Genomic DNA, 17,774 nt, shown 5'->3' with positions numbered 1-17,774 from the left:
TCCCGCTGCATTAACGCTATTAACAGCGCGCGTGCAAAAATTTCCCACATATGGCAGTGTCTCTGTGGGGTAAAAAATTAGGTAAGCATTAAGGTTAACGTTAAGCGAACTCTGGGCAAAAACTCTTTATTATCTTACTTCTTAAACTTGATTGCACATGAGGATCTACAAATCCCGATCACCATGGCGTCTAAATGCATTTGCTGCTCTCCAATGATTCTCTGAAATTCATGATAGAACTAAATGCTATTTTCTTTTCGATAACATGCTGGTCCCTAAAAAATTGATGTCTTGCTCCTAGAGATTTTGCATTTTTGTAGATACTGACAAAAACTGAACTTGTTCAAAAAGATAGTTCAATTTGAAACTTTATTACAGTTACGGTGATTTTCTACCTCATTATGGTTCAAGAAACTGATAATATGTTCCAAGGTTTAATCATATTTTAAATCATTAGGATTAAGCCACAAGGTTTAATCCTAAATAGAATTAGGGAACTAAGAAACAGCTGTTTATTAGGCATTTATTTTTCAAATATTACTGTAAGTAGCGGTATTTAACTTTTATAAATTGATATTTAAGATAAATAAGAAAAATTTAAATAATTTATAGATAAAAAATTAGTTTAAAGAAAAATCTTATTTAATTTGTATAAATTTTCCTAAGTCTTATCTCCCCAATAAATGCGAGTAAGTTTCTAAGTGATATAATAAAATAAATAAATGAATAAAATTCCAAGCAGAATATGATTAAATGTAATAAGTATTTCCAAATTAAGTTATATTATTTCAAAATATATATACTAAATATAAATATAGATCATTATTGTTAAAAATCTGTAAACAAAGAATATTTCATATTTCAATAGGAAAATCACACATTAATGCCATTTATAAACAACTTCCCAGTCTTTAAATAAATTCTAAAGATGATTTCCCCAAATTCACTAGTTTTGAAGCAACGGAACACTTTTCACCGCTCTGGATAAGTTTTTGCAGAAAATTCACTGTTCAGGAAAATTTTACAAAATTCCTCTCTTTTGCTAAACGAAAAAAAAAAGAGTTTGGTAGTATTTTATTTTTTATTTTATTTTTCCTCACGATTCTAAATTTTTCAAAATGATTGCTAAACGAAGGACTAGTATGAAATTAAATCTCTCTATAGTGTTGATGTAAGTCTTTTCAAAGAATACTACGGTTATAAATGATATTTTGGCATAAAAATGGCTGCCCAGGGAAAGTTTTAATAAATTTTTCTACGTTGATACGCAAATGAGAAGAGTTTGATTAAGTTCTCTGATTTTTAATTGTCGATACTAATTTCTTTCATCAAGATTGCAAAATGACGGGAGTAGAGCGATCCATTGTACGCTCTTTAATTTTAAATAACTGTGGCACATCAACTTTAAGCATATAAGTGTTTTTCTAAAAATCAACTTAAAGGTTGTACCACTTGATTTCAAATTATCAAGTTTTGCGTTCGAAATGTATTTAGTTATTGACCATACCAGTTAAAATATTTTCCACCGTAAAAACTGATAAAAAATTGTTGAAATTGTTTCTCCTCAAATTCTTTGTACTTCTGGATAGAGATAAGATTGCTGTTGGCGTGTGCGTGCCTCCGGAGATTATATCCAGACTTGTCCGCAGAGCTCAACCAACCACGTCAAGCTTCACGCGAATCTCTTGCGAATATTTAGCTTTAAGCACCCTCTCCCGATTAGTCAACAAAAAATATTTTGCTCCACTGTGGGTCACCTAACATATCTATAAGAAATTTTCTTTGATACGATTGTTCGGTATATTGAACCCTAATTTCTGGCCGAATTTGAAAATTAAAGGTGGGGAGGTGTCCGTGCCTCCGATGACCATTTTTGTCTATTTTTCCGCCATTATTCGCTCTTTAACAAAGAAAGATACTCGTTTTTATATATAGAACACTGTATTCACCCTAAAATACCGAAAGAGATGTTGAAAAAAGTAATATAAAATAAAATTAATAAATAAGTAAATATATTATCCGGATTGCACTTTTTTTTCTTTCTTTTTTTTTTGGTATTATATGCTGTTTTCGAAAGGAAAAATAATAATTTTTATATGTAGAACAATACCTTTAAAAGATATCTCATTTATTCCGAAAAATGACTTCAATTTTTTCGTAAGGAAGGAAAAGGAAGTACGTTAGTTTCTGTCTTCATTTTCAAATAGATTAAAAATTTTAAAGTTGGTTAATAATAAATTAGTAAACGAATTATCTGCTGTTGTTGTTATTAATTTACGTCGCACTAGAGCTGCACAATTGGCTATTGGCGACGATCTGGGAAACATCCCGGAGGATGATCCGAAGACATGCCATCACAATTTTGATCCTCTGCGGAGGGGATGGCATCCCCTCATCGGTAGCCCGATGACCTGCGCGTGAAGTCGAGCACTTTACGGTAGCACAGTTTAACGAGGACCAATACCGCACACCCTCGGTCCCTACGCAGACTGATCCAAGTGGTCACCCACCCGCACACTGGCCGCAGCCAGTGATGCTTGACTTCGGTGATCTGCTCGGAACCGTGTCTTAACGATCAGTCCACTGCGGGACACGAATTATCTAGTTTTTTTTATATATATAAATTCCTTTTGATAAATGTTTTTTATATATTACATTTTTTTAAATTCTTATTGGCGATCGCAACGCTCGAATACGCCATCTGGGGAGAGACCGGTATCATGCCTTTGGCCCTTCTCCCTTCCCTCTCCTCCTCTTTTCAGTTGTACAGGAAAGCACTACGATATTTTCCCTTTTTATTTAATAAAAATATCTTTTAAAATTTCCGCGATGCTTTTCTTTAGAGTTATGTTTAATTTAGTTTTCAGTGCCATACAGTTTTCCAACTTAAAAGATTTTTATCTGTATGAAAATCAAGAGAGAAACTAACATACTTCCTTCCTCTATGACTTTCCACACGTTAATGGGGAAAGCATGTGAAGTGTTGCCATAGATAGAGAGTTCTGCTCTACGGCACCTGCAGCCCATTTTGATCGCTAATTACTTTTCTACTCATAAAATTGCTACTGTTCTGATGGATTAGTTTCTGTAAAGTAGCGCTGTTGTTAGTATCGGTAAGATAGCTGTGGGAATCAGATCATCAGTGCAATAGCCATAAAATAAGAGCTGTAAGCTAATGCGAAGAGCTCTCGTACTCTTCTGCAATCCACACTACAGCCACTGCCTCAAATTAAAGTGCAAGGTTATCTGATGCCTCTTATAATCTGATGGTAGATAATTAAATAAAGAGTGTATCCGGTGTATCAAATTTAAGTGGACATATTTAATCCGTAAAATAGCGTTATTTTCTTAGCATAGTCATGGTTAATTTAGGTGACCTATTTCCCAATTTTAGTGCAGATACGACTGTAGGAAAAATTCAATTTCATGATTGGATTGGTGAATCGTACGTATTGTTTAATTTATTAAACTATCCGATATATTATTAATAATTTAGAATTTTTCACAAAAAAATGCGGGCATAAGTTTGGTTTGATTTTATCATGTATTTTTATTCTGTTAACATAAAAGTTTTACTTTTACATTGCCGGGGGGGGGGGGGCTCTGTTCGGAAGAAATCCCTTCACTAAGTAATTTATCTTTTAATCGAACCCTTCACAAATTTGTTTATCTTCATTATTGTTTTGGTAATCAAATAAACCCTTTCTGGTGGGGAGGTGCGATGTTTTCCAAATTTCCCTAAGTTTAAATTCCAAATGTAGTATTCTAAGAAAATATTTCTACTTTTACAAACATATTAAATGATAATTTATTTTTTTTGTAAATAAATAATTGATCAATTTATATTAATTCATAAAATTAATTAATGGAATATTATGGATTATAAAATTAATTTCTGGCAATTTTTTAAATAAAATATTATAAATTTACGAATTGTTTAAGTTTACTTAATGCGTAACACATTAAAAGTGATATATAACTAAATTGCGTTATTTAAAATATGTCAGTTGAAATTATTAAAAATGTGAGTAATTTTTTTTTTTCCATTATTCGTCCAAAATGAATATTCTGCGTTGAGCAGTAAATGCTAAATACCAAATACTTGTATGTTGCATCTCTAATTTAGTAGAAGCAATTGTTGAGCAGAATCTTGTATCTATTTACAATTTAAAAACTTCTTGAAAGGGTTTTTAGTAATTTTTACAATAACAGGAACCTATTTGCACAAATTCACAAAAGCAGGACCCTGGTAGAAAGAATGTGACTTAATACTTATTTTATATTCATAAATTATGAGCAGTTTTTTCACACTTTTGCAAAAACAGGACCTTTCACAGAATGTCTAGACAGTCCCCTGATAGCAAATTATTACTGTGAACTTTCATTTTGCAGATGGGCTATTTTATTTTCCCATCCAGCTGATTTTACTCCAGTGTGTACTACTGAACTTGGTAGGGCGGCTGAACTTGCTCCAGAGTTTGAGAAACGTGATGTAAAACTCATAGCTCTTTCCTGTGATGATGTCTTGAGTCACAAAAAATGGACTGAGGTAAAATACAATGTCTTTCTATAATATTTAAATATAGCTTGTATTTCTCTATGTTAATAGTTCTGAAAAGTATTTCGTATTTTCACTTATTTCTGAATTTCTGTTTATATCTTAATATTTCTTCATATATTACCTCTTTTTTTTACTAAAATTTGCATTAGGAATTTCTATGCTATAAACCGACAACTCAAGAACTGTAAGTAATGATTTCAAACTTCGATGTCAAGTTTGTGTCGTGTAAAAAAAAGAGAGAGACTTAATTAACAAGTATTTAACACTAAACATGCCATAACCGGTCAAATGACCGTTTAAGAACTTTTGCATCAAAAATGGTTTATCATCTCATATTTTCGTACATTTGACTTCATGACTTTTTCTAACAATTATATACAGTTAATATTCTTTTTTTATATATATTTTGTTTGTTTCGAATAATACTTGCCGTGTGACTATTTCTCCCACAACTGATCATTTGACCAGGAGAAAAATGTATTACTTTGTAAGGTTATCGGCTCTGAATTTACGATGTAATGCACGTTTAACATATTACATTCGATTAGTTGCATATTTCTGCAATGTTAGTTTAACCAGAGTAACTGTGAATTCAAATTTCCAGAAAGTTCCTAAAATTGCGTCAGAAAAAGTGACAAAAACTGAATGTTTTGATAAGTAGTTTGGATATCATTTTGATAACTTTACTTCATTTCTACCTGACTGTTACTTTTTACCTAGAAAAATTTTAGAAACAATCAAGACAGCACAGGCTCTGAAAGAAATAATATTAATTATAAGAATTATAGAAATAATAATAATTAGAAGAAATATATTTGCAGAAAATGTACAATGAAAACACCCTGTATGTGTAAAAAATGTGTTGAACAATGAATTAAAAATTCTTAATACAGTACAGGACCCGTTATCCGGAAATCAGAAAACCGGAAAACCAAAAAACCGGAACGAAATTCGATAAATTTTCTCGCCATTTTTTTAAAAAAAGATTTTTCTCCTCATAAGATTTTAGGATTTTTCTTTCTTTTTTGAAAGATTTTTACCTTACCATCATTTTGGAAATAATCATTAGTGTATTACTTCATCGTTTTTTCTTCTTTTTAAGATTATTTTCAAATACTTTTTTTTAAGTTGGGTTTAACAATAAAAAAAACGGCTTTTTGGAGCGATTCAGAACACCGGAAAAATCAGTTATCCGGAATAGCGATGGTCCCGACCGTTCCGGATAATCGGTTCCCTACTGTACATAAAAATTGGCAATTTACAATTTTCTTTAACCATAATAAAGTTTTTTTTAGTTTATTTCCTTCCTAACATCCATATTTCATACATTCAATCAAGAAACATAAAGTCCGGTCATGTGACCGGCTATGGTAGAAATAGGTATACATTAAGGGTTAGTATGTTTAGTGTTAATTTATATTGAATTAACACATGATAATTTTAGAAAGTTAACGCTCCTATTTATCTGATGTATGAATATACAGCTAAATGAATGACCATTTTTCATTGTAAAGTTTTCTGATCTGATTTAACGCTTCAATGAAAAATAATAGAATTAAAAAATCTAGTTTCTTGAGAATGCATGTCACAAAATGAGATTGTTTTTATTAAAACATAAATAAATAAAACAAAATTTTATTAGGAATGAACCATGTATTTCATATTTTTGTTAATATTTTAGAATTAATTTTCGAATTATAGTGTGAAAGAGAAAAACATTCGTCTTACGAAAACAATGTAATTTAATTCTAATGTACTGTAATTTAGCTGCTGAGTAAATTTATTTTACCCTCCGGCAGTTAAGCGTGTACTGTTTGTCTAAGAGAGGTACTCTGCCAGACATTCGTCTGGAGATGTGACGGTGACTATGGTAACGAGGTATGATTATTTCAAGTAGGGGTGCGGGATCCCTCTTTAGGACTGGTTTTGGTGAGAGAAAAGGAGACCTCTTCATCGAAGCTACCCTCCCTAAAATGCCCTCTTCTTGTTCCCATAGCACCAGATTGCCACAGACTTTGTGACGGTCAGAGTACCTATCTTAGACAAACAGTAGAAAGTATTTTTTATCCCCCCCTCCCAAATGGCATGCACTTGAAGAACCTCGCACCATTATCTGTCTGTAAATAGTTCTGTACTTCAAAAAAGGCTTGTTTTTTTTTTTTTTTTTTTTTCATCACTCTTTTTTTTCGTACAAAAACACCCCCTCATCTTGAATTATATTAGAGAAAAATGACTCATTGTACCAGATTTTTTTTTTTTTTTTATTGGAGTGTGAAAAGAACAACAGTTGTATAAAGAAGAAGAAAAAGGTGTAAACATTTAGACACAAAAGAAAGAAAAGCATCAAAACTGCCAGTGTGTTAAAGGAAAAACTCATTCTTAAGTTTTCATTCAAACACCCCATGCATTTGGGCTTTTTTAAACATACTTATTTTATCTATTGATTTTTTTATTTTATTTTGGCTGATCCTAGTAGAATTATATTTTTTAAAAATTCCATTCGAAAGAAATGAAGAAATATGAATGTTTAATCAAAATACAGTCCATGGCCAAATTATTAGATGCATTATAAGATTCTATTCAGCTTTATTGTTTTTACGCTGCTGAAACTGGTTCGTATATCAATTGGTTAACACTGTAATGCAATGTGTTAAAAATAAATACGCATAGGAAGTATATAAAAATCTTTTGAATAAAAACCCATTACATGTATGTTTAAATATAAAAGTATTGCCTATAAACTTGTGCAAAACATGTCACTATTAAATCACTATAGTGCGCCTATTTGATTTAATTATTATAATATACTAATATAATGCCTGATGTAATAAATATTTTATATTTATATAATATATCGTCTAATTTCACCAATGGATATACGAGCGTAAACAAATGCAAACAGTCACGTCGAAACAATAAAGCTGCATACTATCACCTGATAATTAAGTTTTTATATAGAATTTTATAGTGCATTTAATAATTTGGCAAGGGACTATCGACTACCTATTTGATATAACTATATTGCTATTTAGAAAGAAAAAGTTTTCTATAATAAATAATCTTGATTTAAATTTAGGACATCAAAGCATATGCATGCCTGAAGGATGTGGGTTTTCCATTCCCTATTATTGCTGATGAAAAGAGAGAGTTAGCTGTCCAGTTAGGAATGATAGATCCTGATGAAAAAGATAAGGATGGTTTACCTTTAACTGCTCGAGCTGTGAGTATAAGGAACTACCAAATGAATAATCCCACAAAGCTAAAACGGAAAAATATACTTGAATTTTATTTGGTTCAAAAATTTATGAAGATACTAACGAAAGTCAACAAGTTTCAAATGCCTTTTTTTGAGCTTTTGAAACTTATTGATTTTTATTGGCATCTTCTTGTTTTCTATCATCAAGTCTAAACTTGTCATTAAAATTAATTGAAACAGGAAAAGTAAGTTTTATTAAAGCATTTGCTTATGGAATTGTCTCTTTATTATACAAACTTTTATATTTTTTTAACTAGAAAAATGTAATAACATAAGAATGGTTAACATAGTTGCCAACTCTTCTGGTTCTATTAGACTACTGGATTTTACCAGTTTCTCCTGGTCTACTGGTTTCATAAAAATTCTCCTGGTTTTTGTATATTTTAGAAAATTCCCTAAAATTGATTAAGTTTCGTTAAAAAATCCCTTTTGAAATATAATTTTTGAGTAGATTATTGTTCGCTTATATATTTAAATAAGTGTTACTATACTAATACATAATAAAGCGAGCCTCATTTATAAAAATCAGTTTAAAACTTTTTTTGTTCTAAAATGTTCAGTTTATTTTTGTTTAGAAACTCCTTTTTAAATTAATTAAATATTCTGTTAACTGTCTTTGAATTAAATGCCTATTACTATTCAAAATTATGAATAAACATAATATATAACATTTCAAGTTCATTAAATGTCAATCATAACTGGGAAATATTGCATTTTTTCTATTTTGCTGACTGTAAAAATCTCCCTATGTGTAAAATATTTAGTACATTTTGCAGCAATTATCATGAAATTTATATTATTTCGTAAAATCTACTGGATTTTTTCCTATGGTAGCTATGAGTTAATAATGATTATGCTACATCACGATTTTATCTTTGCAATGAAAGCATATTGGTTAAAATAATTTTCACATGGTTATCAGTAGCATGAAATTTGAAACTTGTAGACTTTTATTGGTATCTTTATTCTTGAAGAAAATTAAGTTTTCTATCATCAAGGCTAAACCTGTCATTGAAATTAACTATAATTTTTTTTTTTTTTTTACAATTATAAATGGAAACAGGAAAAATAAGTTTTATTAAACCATTTGCTTTTAAAATTGACCCTTTATTATACAAACTTTTGTATTTTTTTAACTAGAAAAATGTAATAACATAAGAATGGTTAATAATGGTTATGCTATGTCACAATTTTATTTTTACAATGAAAACATATTAGCTAACATAATGCTTTTTTTTTAAATAAAAAACATTCTTAAAAAACAAGCAAAAGTAATTATTTTCTTAAAACACAACACTTAAATAAAACAAAATGTTAATTTATTTGATGTATAAAAGGCTGCTATTAAAACATAACTGGATTTTTTTTTTTTTTTTTAATTTTTAAAATTATGAAATTGGATTGACATTAGCCGAATTTTGAAAAAAATATTAAATATATGCTTTGTTTTAATTTTTATTTTTGAAAATTAAAACCATTAAAGATTTATTGTTTGAAATATTGAAGTTCTATAAAAACATGTAACTTACACACATTTAAAAAAATATTGAAAATTAATTGAAATAAATTTTTTTTAATTAAATGTTGCGATGTTTTTTTTTTCTTACAAATAAAAATTTTTAACACTTTAATTAGTGGTCGAATTCTAAGAGAAATAATAAGCATAAGCTTTGTTTTAATTTTTCGGAAAATAAAATCCCTTAAGGTTTCATTCTTTCAAATTTAACAAAAAGAAACTGGTTTTTTGGTTTAGATTGGGTTTTTTCCCCTATCTTTTTCATTGTTTTTTTTTTTTTAAACAATATGTCTGTTAATATTTTAAGCCTTTAATTAAAATTAACTAAGCCATTCCTAGTGTATATTTTCGCATTTAACTATTAAATAATGTTTTCAATAATAATACAAAAGAATTTGCTTTTGTTCTTTAAATATGCTAACATTAAAAAAGGAACTGAATGTTTTCAATATGTTTTTATATTACTTTATACCTCCACTTAACATGACAATAAACACTTAAATTTTATTTCAGTAATATTTATTAAAGAGTGATTTATCCCCTTGCTTGTCTGTAATATAAAAATGCATGTATTTCAGTACGATTTATTTATAATAATTATTTATCTGCGTGCAATAAATAATATTTAGTATTAATTTTAAGTTTTATGAAATATGAATTTTTCTTTATATATAATAAGGTTTAAACTAGCCAATGCTGCTTGTCTGTAATATAAAAATGCTATACTTCAGTATTACTTAATCAATATTCTTATTTCACTGTATACAATTAAAAATATTAGTATTTAGTTAAGTTTTATGAAATATAAATTTTTTTTTTTTTATCCAATGGATCATTATTAAATTTAATGCAATATGTAGTATAAATTCTTTGTACACTGAAATTAAATATTATTAAACTTTTTCTTATATGCAATGATGCGAAATTAATTATTTTATTAAATAAAACAAGATGTTAAATTATTTGATGTAAAAAAAGCTGCTATTAAGGCATAACTGGATTATTATTTATTTTTATTTTTTATTATTACAAATTATAAAATTGGATTGACTAATGGCCAAATTCTAAGTGAAAGGATAAACTTAAGCTTGGTTTTAATTGTTTGGAAAACAGAAGTCATTAAAAATATTTTACATGCATGCATTGAACAAAGATTGAAACTCTGACTGTAAGTAATGATTTCAAGCTTCGACTCTGAAATGAAACAAAAGTGTGATTATTTAAATTAAAAAGGAGTTTTTTTTTAAGAAAAAAACCCCACTTTCAAAATATTTTGAAATTTTTTTAATTTAGAGACTTCTATTGGATTGGCTAATAGCAAGAGTTTAAGAAGAAAAAAATTAAGTGAGCTTTTTTTTTTATTATATTATTATTATTTTAAATAAAAACTACTAAAGATTATTGATTCAAAAATAAATTAGACAAAAATGAACTGATTTAATGTAATAAAGTAGTATATATTTGGTTACATACAAAGTATTGCTATTAAACTGCACAGCATAAAATGAAAATACGATACGCTAAAATTCAGCAATTACTCCCAGAAGCCATTTTACGGAGGGGAGGGGATTATACTGATGCTTGCTCATGTAGACTGAACTGGTTTTTTGTTTGATTTATTCTTTTAATAGATTCAACAAAATTTTATAGGATAGAAAAATTTATTTCAACTTCATTTATTTATTTATTTTGAAGTAAAATTCATTAGACGTAACACTTTTCGTTCGTTCAAAATTAAATGCCTTTATTATTTTTAATTAGGTGTTCATCGTTGGTCCTGACAAAAGATTGAAACTTTCGATGCTCTATCCTGCTACCACGGGTCGCAATTTCGAGTATGTATTATGATATTTGGGGATTTATTTCTCAGAATAAATTCCTGTTGAACAGCATTTATTTATTTTTGAGTGTGTCACTTGTAACCTTCTTTTTTTCTTGTGGCAAGTTTGTATCCCAATACTGAAAATGGTAGCCAAAAATTACTTTTTTATTTTGTTTAAAAAGTGACCTCACTTTTGCCATGCAGAACTTTTATTTTTGATGCCAAAAAGAGGTTTTACTCATTTTTGACTTAAGTGCTTTAATCAATTTCCTTCAGTGCTTTAATCAATTTCCAAAAAGTTGACTTAGGAAACCGTGCTGTTATTTTCACAAAAATATCTTAAAATGAGTATTTTTGATACTTACTTATTTATCTAATCTTAAAACAATTTTTTAAATTCAACTTTGCATAGAAAGCTTAAATTTTTCAAATAATTTTTCAAGTGTTTAAGCATTTCCTAGTTTGTTTTTTTATATAAAATATTTCTTTAATAAAATACCCTTTTCTCACGTGAAGTGTAGGAATAATTAAAAAATATCCATCTTTTGAATTGAGCTGTAATTCTTTCTATTAATGGCATTCAATGCCACTTGGCGAATTTGAGAATGGCAATTAGCCTCTACTCTTTTTCTTTCTTTTTTTTTTACTCCTCAGTTTGTTATTGGATTCTATCGTGATGCAAAGTACTATGATTAATCTCTATTATTTATTATTGCTTTTGGTATAATATTACTTCTTTGGTAAAGTTTTTGCTTAATCTTTGATACGGTAGAGCCCTGATTATTCATGGAATTGGGTGGCAAGGGCACTGTGGGTAACAAATATCACAGATATATCCTGAAAAGTAAAGTTGAAACATGAAAAATAATTTTAAAACATATTCATACATGAGTATATACTGGGTTTGTGCGCACAAGGAGTATCGGGATAATCCAGGAATCGTCAGGGAAAACGATGTTTGAAACAAAAAGTTCGCTAATTTTCAGAAAATAATTTTGCCCCATAAATAGGAATTGTCAGGAAATTTATCAGCCTATCAAATTGCGGGAGTTCACTCTTCAATAGTAATTTCAGCATGCACAATAGTGGATTCAAAGAAATAATCAGATTTTTTCCCAGACCGACCGTCATTAAGTTTATCCTCAAGATTCTATTATTCTATAACGTTTCGGAAGTGTTGTGCAAGTTAGGAACTTGCAAGTTAGGAGATTATTGATATTTTTTTTTTTAATCTACTTCTCAATTTTCGTTATCCTTGATTTATATGACAAATTATTGTTTTAAAGATTTGAATAATACATTATCATAACAAACAAAAGGTTTTTTTTTATTGTATGCTGTGTTTATTTATTTTATGTATCTTAAAGAGACAATATTTTTTAATTCAATAAATTCTGATTCCTCAGTGAATTCCTCATCATTTGCAAGTTTTGCCTGATGTAGAATCACATCTGCTTTTATAATATTTTTTCTGTTAGGTAAAAGAAATAAAGGCTGAAGATAGTTTACAATTATTTATAACTAAAAACAGATGATTATTTTACTAAGCAGATTGCAGCTTTCTTTTTTTTGCAAGCAATGATACATTTTCATTCCTATAAGTTTTGAGGGTTTTTCTTTCTGTTAGCAATAAATTTCTTAATAAATTAGTTCTTATTCATGAGTTTTAAGATAAAGATTTTTTTTTTAAAAAAAATTCAGTTTATCTATTTCAAAACTCCTGTATAGGTTTTATTATGTTAAAAGAATGGAATGAACATATTAAATAGAATGGAATGAATGATAGAATGGAATGAACATATTGAAATGATAGTTAAAAGAATGGTTAACAATTCAAGTATAGTTTTTATTTAATTTGATTAGTAAGTTTTCCTTTTTTGCTCATAATTAGATATGAAATATATTGCATTTTTTTATAATTAATATTGTTTTATATTAGTTAATTTGGTGTTTTTAATAAATTTTCAGTTTATTATAATTTGATTTTGTTTAGTTTGTTATATTCTGGCTAACTTCAATTAAATGAATAACATTAATTAACTTATTATTGTTAGTTTTTTTTTGTGTTGGTTTAGTGTTAATTCTAAAAAAGTTTTTAAGTGTTTTTTTTTTTTAGTTAATTTTGTGGTTGTACCATTGTAATTTATATTTTCTATATATTTATCCATCTTATTTATGATTTTTTTTTTTAAATAAAAAAATTTAACATATTACATTTTAAAGTTTTTTCCCCCTCTTCAGTTCTTTAAATCCTTCATCATGATTTATTTTCAATTAAATGCAGATTATTTGTATGATATTTTTATTAATTTGTTTATTTTATTATTTTTTTTTGGAAAGACATAGCTGTTAAAAAATTGTTCTTTTATTTTATTGATTGATAAGTTCTACTTTTGTATTTTATTTTCTTACAGCTTTGTTTCATATTTTAGGATAACTTATTTATTTATTTTATGGCTAAGTATAAAAAATAGTATGTTTTTATTGTTTAATTATCTATATTTTTATAGGTTGAATAAGTTTTTCAAACTTGTAATCCTTTTCTTAGATTACAAGTTTGAGAAATTTATCCAAATATTGTCGCTTCCATTTATTACCAATTAGAAAAAAAGCAATAAAAACAGTCACTTCATGGTCTGCTGTTTAAACTACATTTTTTTTTAATGTTATTGCCGTATAATCTACTGCTTTCATTGTGTGTATATATTTACATTTTTAATGAAAATAAGTCATTTTTTTGCCCCCTAAAAAAAATTCCAATCTTTTTTCCGAAGTAACATTAAAAAATTATGCAAAGAAAAAGATGTATCATGATTTATTTACCACTTAATTATTTATTTCTTTGTAACAAATAAGAAAGTTTTCCAAGTATTATTTTTATTCACATTTATAATATATGTTTAAATCATGTTATTTGTTCTTAGTGAAATACTGAGGGTTGTCGATTCCTTGCAACTTACAAGAAATCAGAATGTTGCTACTCCCGTTGATTGGAAGGTATGGAAGCTAAAAATTTAGTGTTCTTTATGTAGTTATTTTTTTCTTGCTATCCATTTGATGCATATCTGTGAACAATAATATTCACAAGTTTAATCAGTAAAAAGAAATGTTGTATATTAAATAAAACCTTGTAAATGTGCATTATAATTATTATCTAATTTTTTTCCGGAACCTTTTTCGTGATTTACCCTACAACTCTATATTAAAAATTAAATAATTAATGTAAATTTGGTTTTAGTCTAAAATATTCATATTAAAAAAAGTTAAAAACAACTTAAATAGAAATAATGGCATAAAAGAAGTTCATGTGCTCAAATTTTATTTTCAAAGCAGATTAAAGTGAAAACAATCTTCGCTTTTTAGGCCGAAATCAACACAAAACGATGAATGGAAAAACTTGATTTTTTTTTACTGTCTCAACTTGGTTAGTTAGCAATGGAGAAACATTAAGTAAATCTCCCTTGTCAATAACATAGTTAGTTTTTTATCTGTCCTTGAACTGCTGACCCAATTTTGGGTTGACGACTACTCATGTTCAATTCCGTATCCTTGAAATTCTGAACCCAAGCTAGGAGACAACGGAACTCCTGGATCAAGTATTGGGTAATTTTTGCTTTCGTGTAGAGAACTTTTTGTCACATTTGCGATACATGGAGAGAAAAACCGCCCGCGGTTATCCTGACGGCAAGGGAACTTTAGCCTATGATCCGTCTACCACTGAGGATGTTTGACATCAATACTGTGATCAGTGCAAGCCAGGTGCGGAATTCGTATCGACCAGTCACCCCTGGGATTCAAACCCGGGCATCTCTTTGGAAGGCAAGCGCTCTATCCCTTGAACCTTTTTTTTTGGATTACGCCAAATATATATAGTTGGCCTAGTACCCCAATTTTTGATCCAATTTTTTAGAAATTTAAACCCTTATTTTGAGGGTCTGGAATCGAAATATGTAAATATATATATATATGTTAATTCAGATAAAATACATTTTCGTTTCTGATTTCGCAACTGAATAATTAGCAGGGGTCTGTCCAGGCCAAATTTACCACTGGTCCGATCAGCGGTACCTTCACAAATTCAACTTTAGGAAAAACAGTAGTTTCATGAAATACTTTATCTAAAAAATTTATTTTTGTATACCGTAAGAAACGATAAATCCATATTTTTGCGTTGATTTTTTAATATAATTTTTGATTTTCACAAATTATGTCTAAATTTTCACAAAATGGGTACCTCTCAGGAAAAACTAGATAGATCCCTGGTTGAAGTCAAACCCTGGAACCATTAACATTGACACTTAGTTCATGAAAATCCGATCATTAGAACAAAGGTTACTCCGGGTGATTTATTTTGCACACTGTAAATCATAAAATTGCTCTAATTTAAATTCGGTGAAGAACGTTAACTGCATATATTTTTGTGTTGTTATACTTATAATTATTAATAGTTAGTTTGATAATTTATCACCTCTGATGAAATACGTTTTTTTTTTTTTTTCTTTTTTTATGAAGCAAGGAGAAGATTGCATGGTTCTGCCCAACATCAAAGAAGCTGACCTGCCCACTCTCTTCCCTAAAGGTGTTAGGGTCAAGGAGATGCCTTCTGGAAAGCCTTACCTGCGTTTAACACCTCAGCCTAATGCTTAATCATGTTGGAATGGACAGTTATTCGTATCTACCTCAATGGAAATCAAAACAGATAGATTAAAGAGTGACTGATGCACGTAGCCTTTTTTACTTTATTAAAAAATCAAATGATGTTATTTTAATAAAAACGTTATTTGCATTTGCACTTTTATGGACTATTTTTTTTTTGTTTCTGTTTTTTTAATTATATAATTTGGGATTGCTATGCTCAAATATGCCATCTGGGGTGGAGACCAGTTCCACGTCTTGTTCCTTTCCCTCTCCCCTTCTCAGTTGCATAGGAATGTACTACAATATTTTCCCTTTTCTTCATATTTTACGTATTCAATTGTCAAAAAAAAAAATTTAATTTCCACAACCCTTTCTTTTAGAACCATATTCAACAGAGTTACCACTTCACAGGAAAAACCTGGAAAATGCAAGGAGTTTAAAAATCACCTAAAATGCAGGGAATTTTGATTTTTTTTTTTTTTTTCTTTGCGAACTGGGAAAATACACGGAATTTTGTTTCCTATTTTTGTCATTTAAAAAATGGTGACCGTTCATGGGATATTTAACCATGATATTTCAGCTATACTAAACTATTTCATTTACTATAGCATTATTTAAGTATGTTCAGCTGTTTTTCCAGCAATTAAAGCTAATAAATATAGTATACCCAATATAGCTCACACAAGATCACAGTAATTGTTGTTTCATCTTAATAAATTGTGTATAATATGTACAGGGAAAACACATGGAATTTTTTTTTCCTGATTTGAGTGGCAACCCTGTTCAATGTAGTGTTCAGTTCCATATAGTTTCCTAACTTACAAGTTTTTAATCTAATTCAAAATCAAGAGAGGAACTGTACTTCCTTTTCCCGTGACTCTCGACACGCTAATGGTGAAAGCATACGAAATGTTGCCATTGGTAGAGATTTCTGCTTTATGCCTTCTATGGCCCATTTCGATCACAAATATTTTCTCCATGTCTGCTCATTTTTTCAATCATTTATCTAGAATACCACTTTTAGGGCCTATACATTAGAGTGCAGAAGTGTTACGTTCTTCAATGCAAACTATTGAGTTAAAATGTGTAGTGTATCTACCACTACAAAAATACAATTCCAATTCACTAGTAATATATAAGACATGTTAACTCGATGCTATGTTGGGGTACCTTTTCATAGGCAAAGGTTGACATAGTCAATATCTACTCTCCTCACATTGGTGACCTTCGAATGTGATGTGAACACGCCTTCCTTGACAGAAACTCCCACTTCGATATTAATGTGCCTATCTTGCGAGTAACGCCTACTTCATTGGATTGTCCACATTGAACAGTTGACTTGTGACTGCGACATTATTCGCCTCCTCGCGCTGTTTCTACTCAGTCTCGATCACTCACAACGTATTTACTCAACTGCTAAAGGCAACGCAGGAGCGTCCACAACCGTGAACTTAATACAGCTCTCACGATCAACAAAAGTATGGTGATCTTAATACAGCTCTCCCGGCTTCTCACAAAACAGCAATGAATCAACTAGTGGTATCTAATTCATTGAATTCTATCATGGATAAAATTCTGGTAGGGGAGTGCTGTTACAGGGTGGCCACTCACTCTGGAAACCGGGAGAACCGGGAATTCTCAGGGAATTTTGAAATACCACTGGAAAACCGGGAATTCTCAGGGAATTTCACGTCAATTCTGGAAAATAATTTTGTCGCGCGTCGCCGCTCTTTTCTTCCCATTCCGTTATGTTTAGTTTTTCGGAGCGAGACGCATCTGCTTCATCGCGATCAAGCATCACGTGATTATCCTTCAATGAACGCTTCGTGTCCCCGCGAAAAAGCGGAAATTCGCCTTTTTTTCTCCCAATTTTGAAAATTTCCGACCATGTTCCAAAAACTAAAATTTTTGGGAAGTCCTATTCGAGAAACCCAAGCCGCCCGAACGATAGTCGGATTACTGCGACTTCCGCTATAGAGTG

General features: G+C 29.4%; 1 protein-coding gene across 1 annotated transcript; it reads left to right on the top strand.

Moving 5' to 3' along the window:
* The first annotated feature begins 3,112 nt into the window (after nt 1-3,112).
* On the top strand, nt 3,113-15,947 carry LOC107451105 (Peroxiredoxin 6a). Its single transcript, XM_016067093.3, has 6 exons — nt 3,113-3,445; nt 4,393-4,549; nt 7,638-7,781; nt 11,095-11,168; nt 14,080-14,152; nt 15,668-15,947. Exons 1-6 carry the CDS (start codon nt 3,360-3,362, stop codon nt 15,800-15,802), a joined length of 669 nt encoding a protein of 222 aa, XP_015922579.1. The 5' UTR covers nt 3,113-3,359; the 3' UTR covers nt 15,803-15,947.
* Nucleotides 15,948-17,774: the final 1,827 nt, after the last annotated feature.

This window comes from Parasteatoda tepidariorum, chromosome 5 (genome assembly GCF_043381705.1).
Source record: "Parasteatoda tepidariorum isolate YZ-2023 chromosome 5, CAS_Ptep_4.0, whole genome shotgun sequence".
Classification (NCBI taxonomy): domain Eukaryota; kingdom Metazoa; phylum Arthropoda; class Arachnida; order Araneae; family Theridiidae; genus Parasteatoda; species Parasteatoda tepidariorum.
The sequence above is the reverse complement of the archived record's forward strand: the minus strand, read 5'-3'. Positions and strand labels throughout refer to the sequence as shown.

Bases quoted from the DNA above. Each gene is read 5' to 3' on its own strand.
- LOC107451105 (XM_016067093.3), top strand. From the start codon at position 3,360: ATGGTTAATTTAGGTGACCTATTTCCCAATTTTAGTGCAGATACGACT. The intron at 11,169-14,079 runs GTATGTATTATG...ATTTGTTCTTAG, and splicing joins ACCACGGGTCGCAATTTCGA to TGAAATACTGAGGGTTGTCG. The intron at 14,153-15,667 runs GTATGGAAGCTA...TTTTTTATGAAG, and splicing joins CTACTCCCGTTGATTGGAAG to CAAGGAGAAGATTGCATGGT.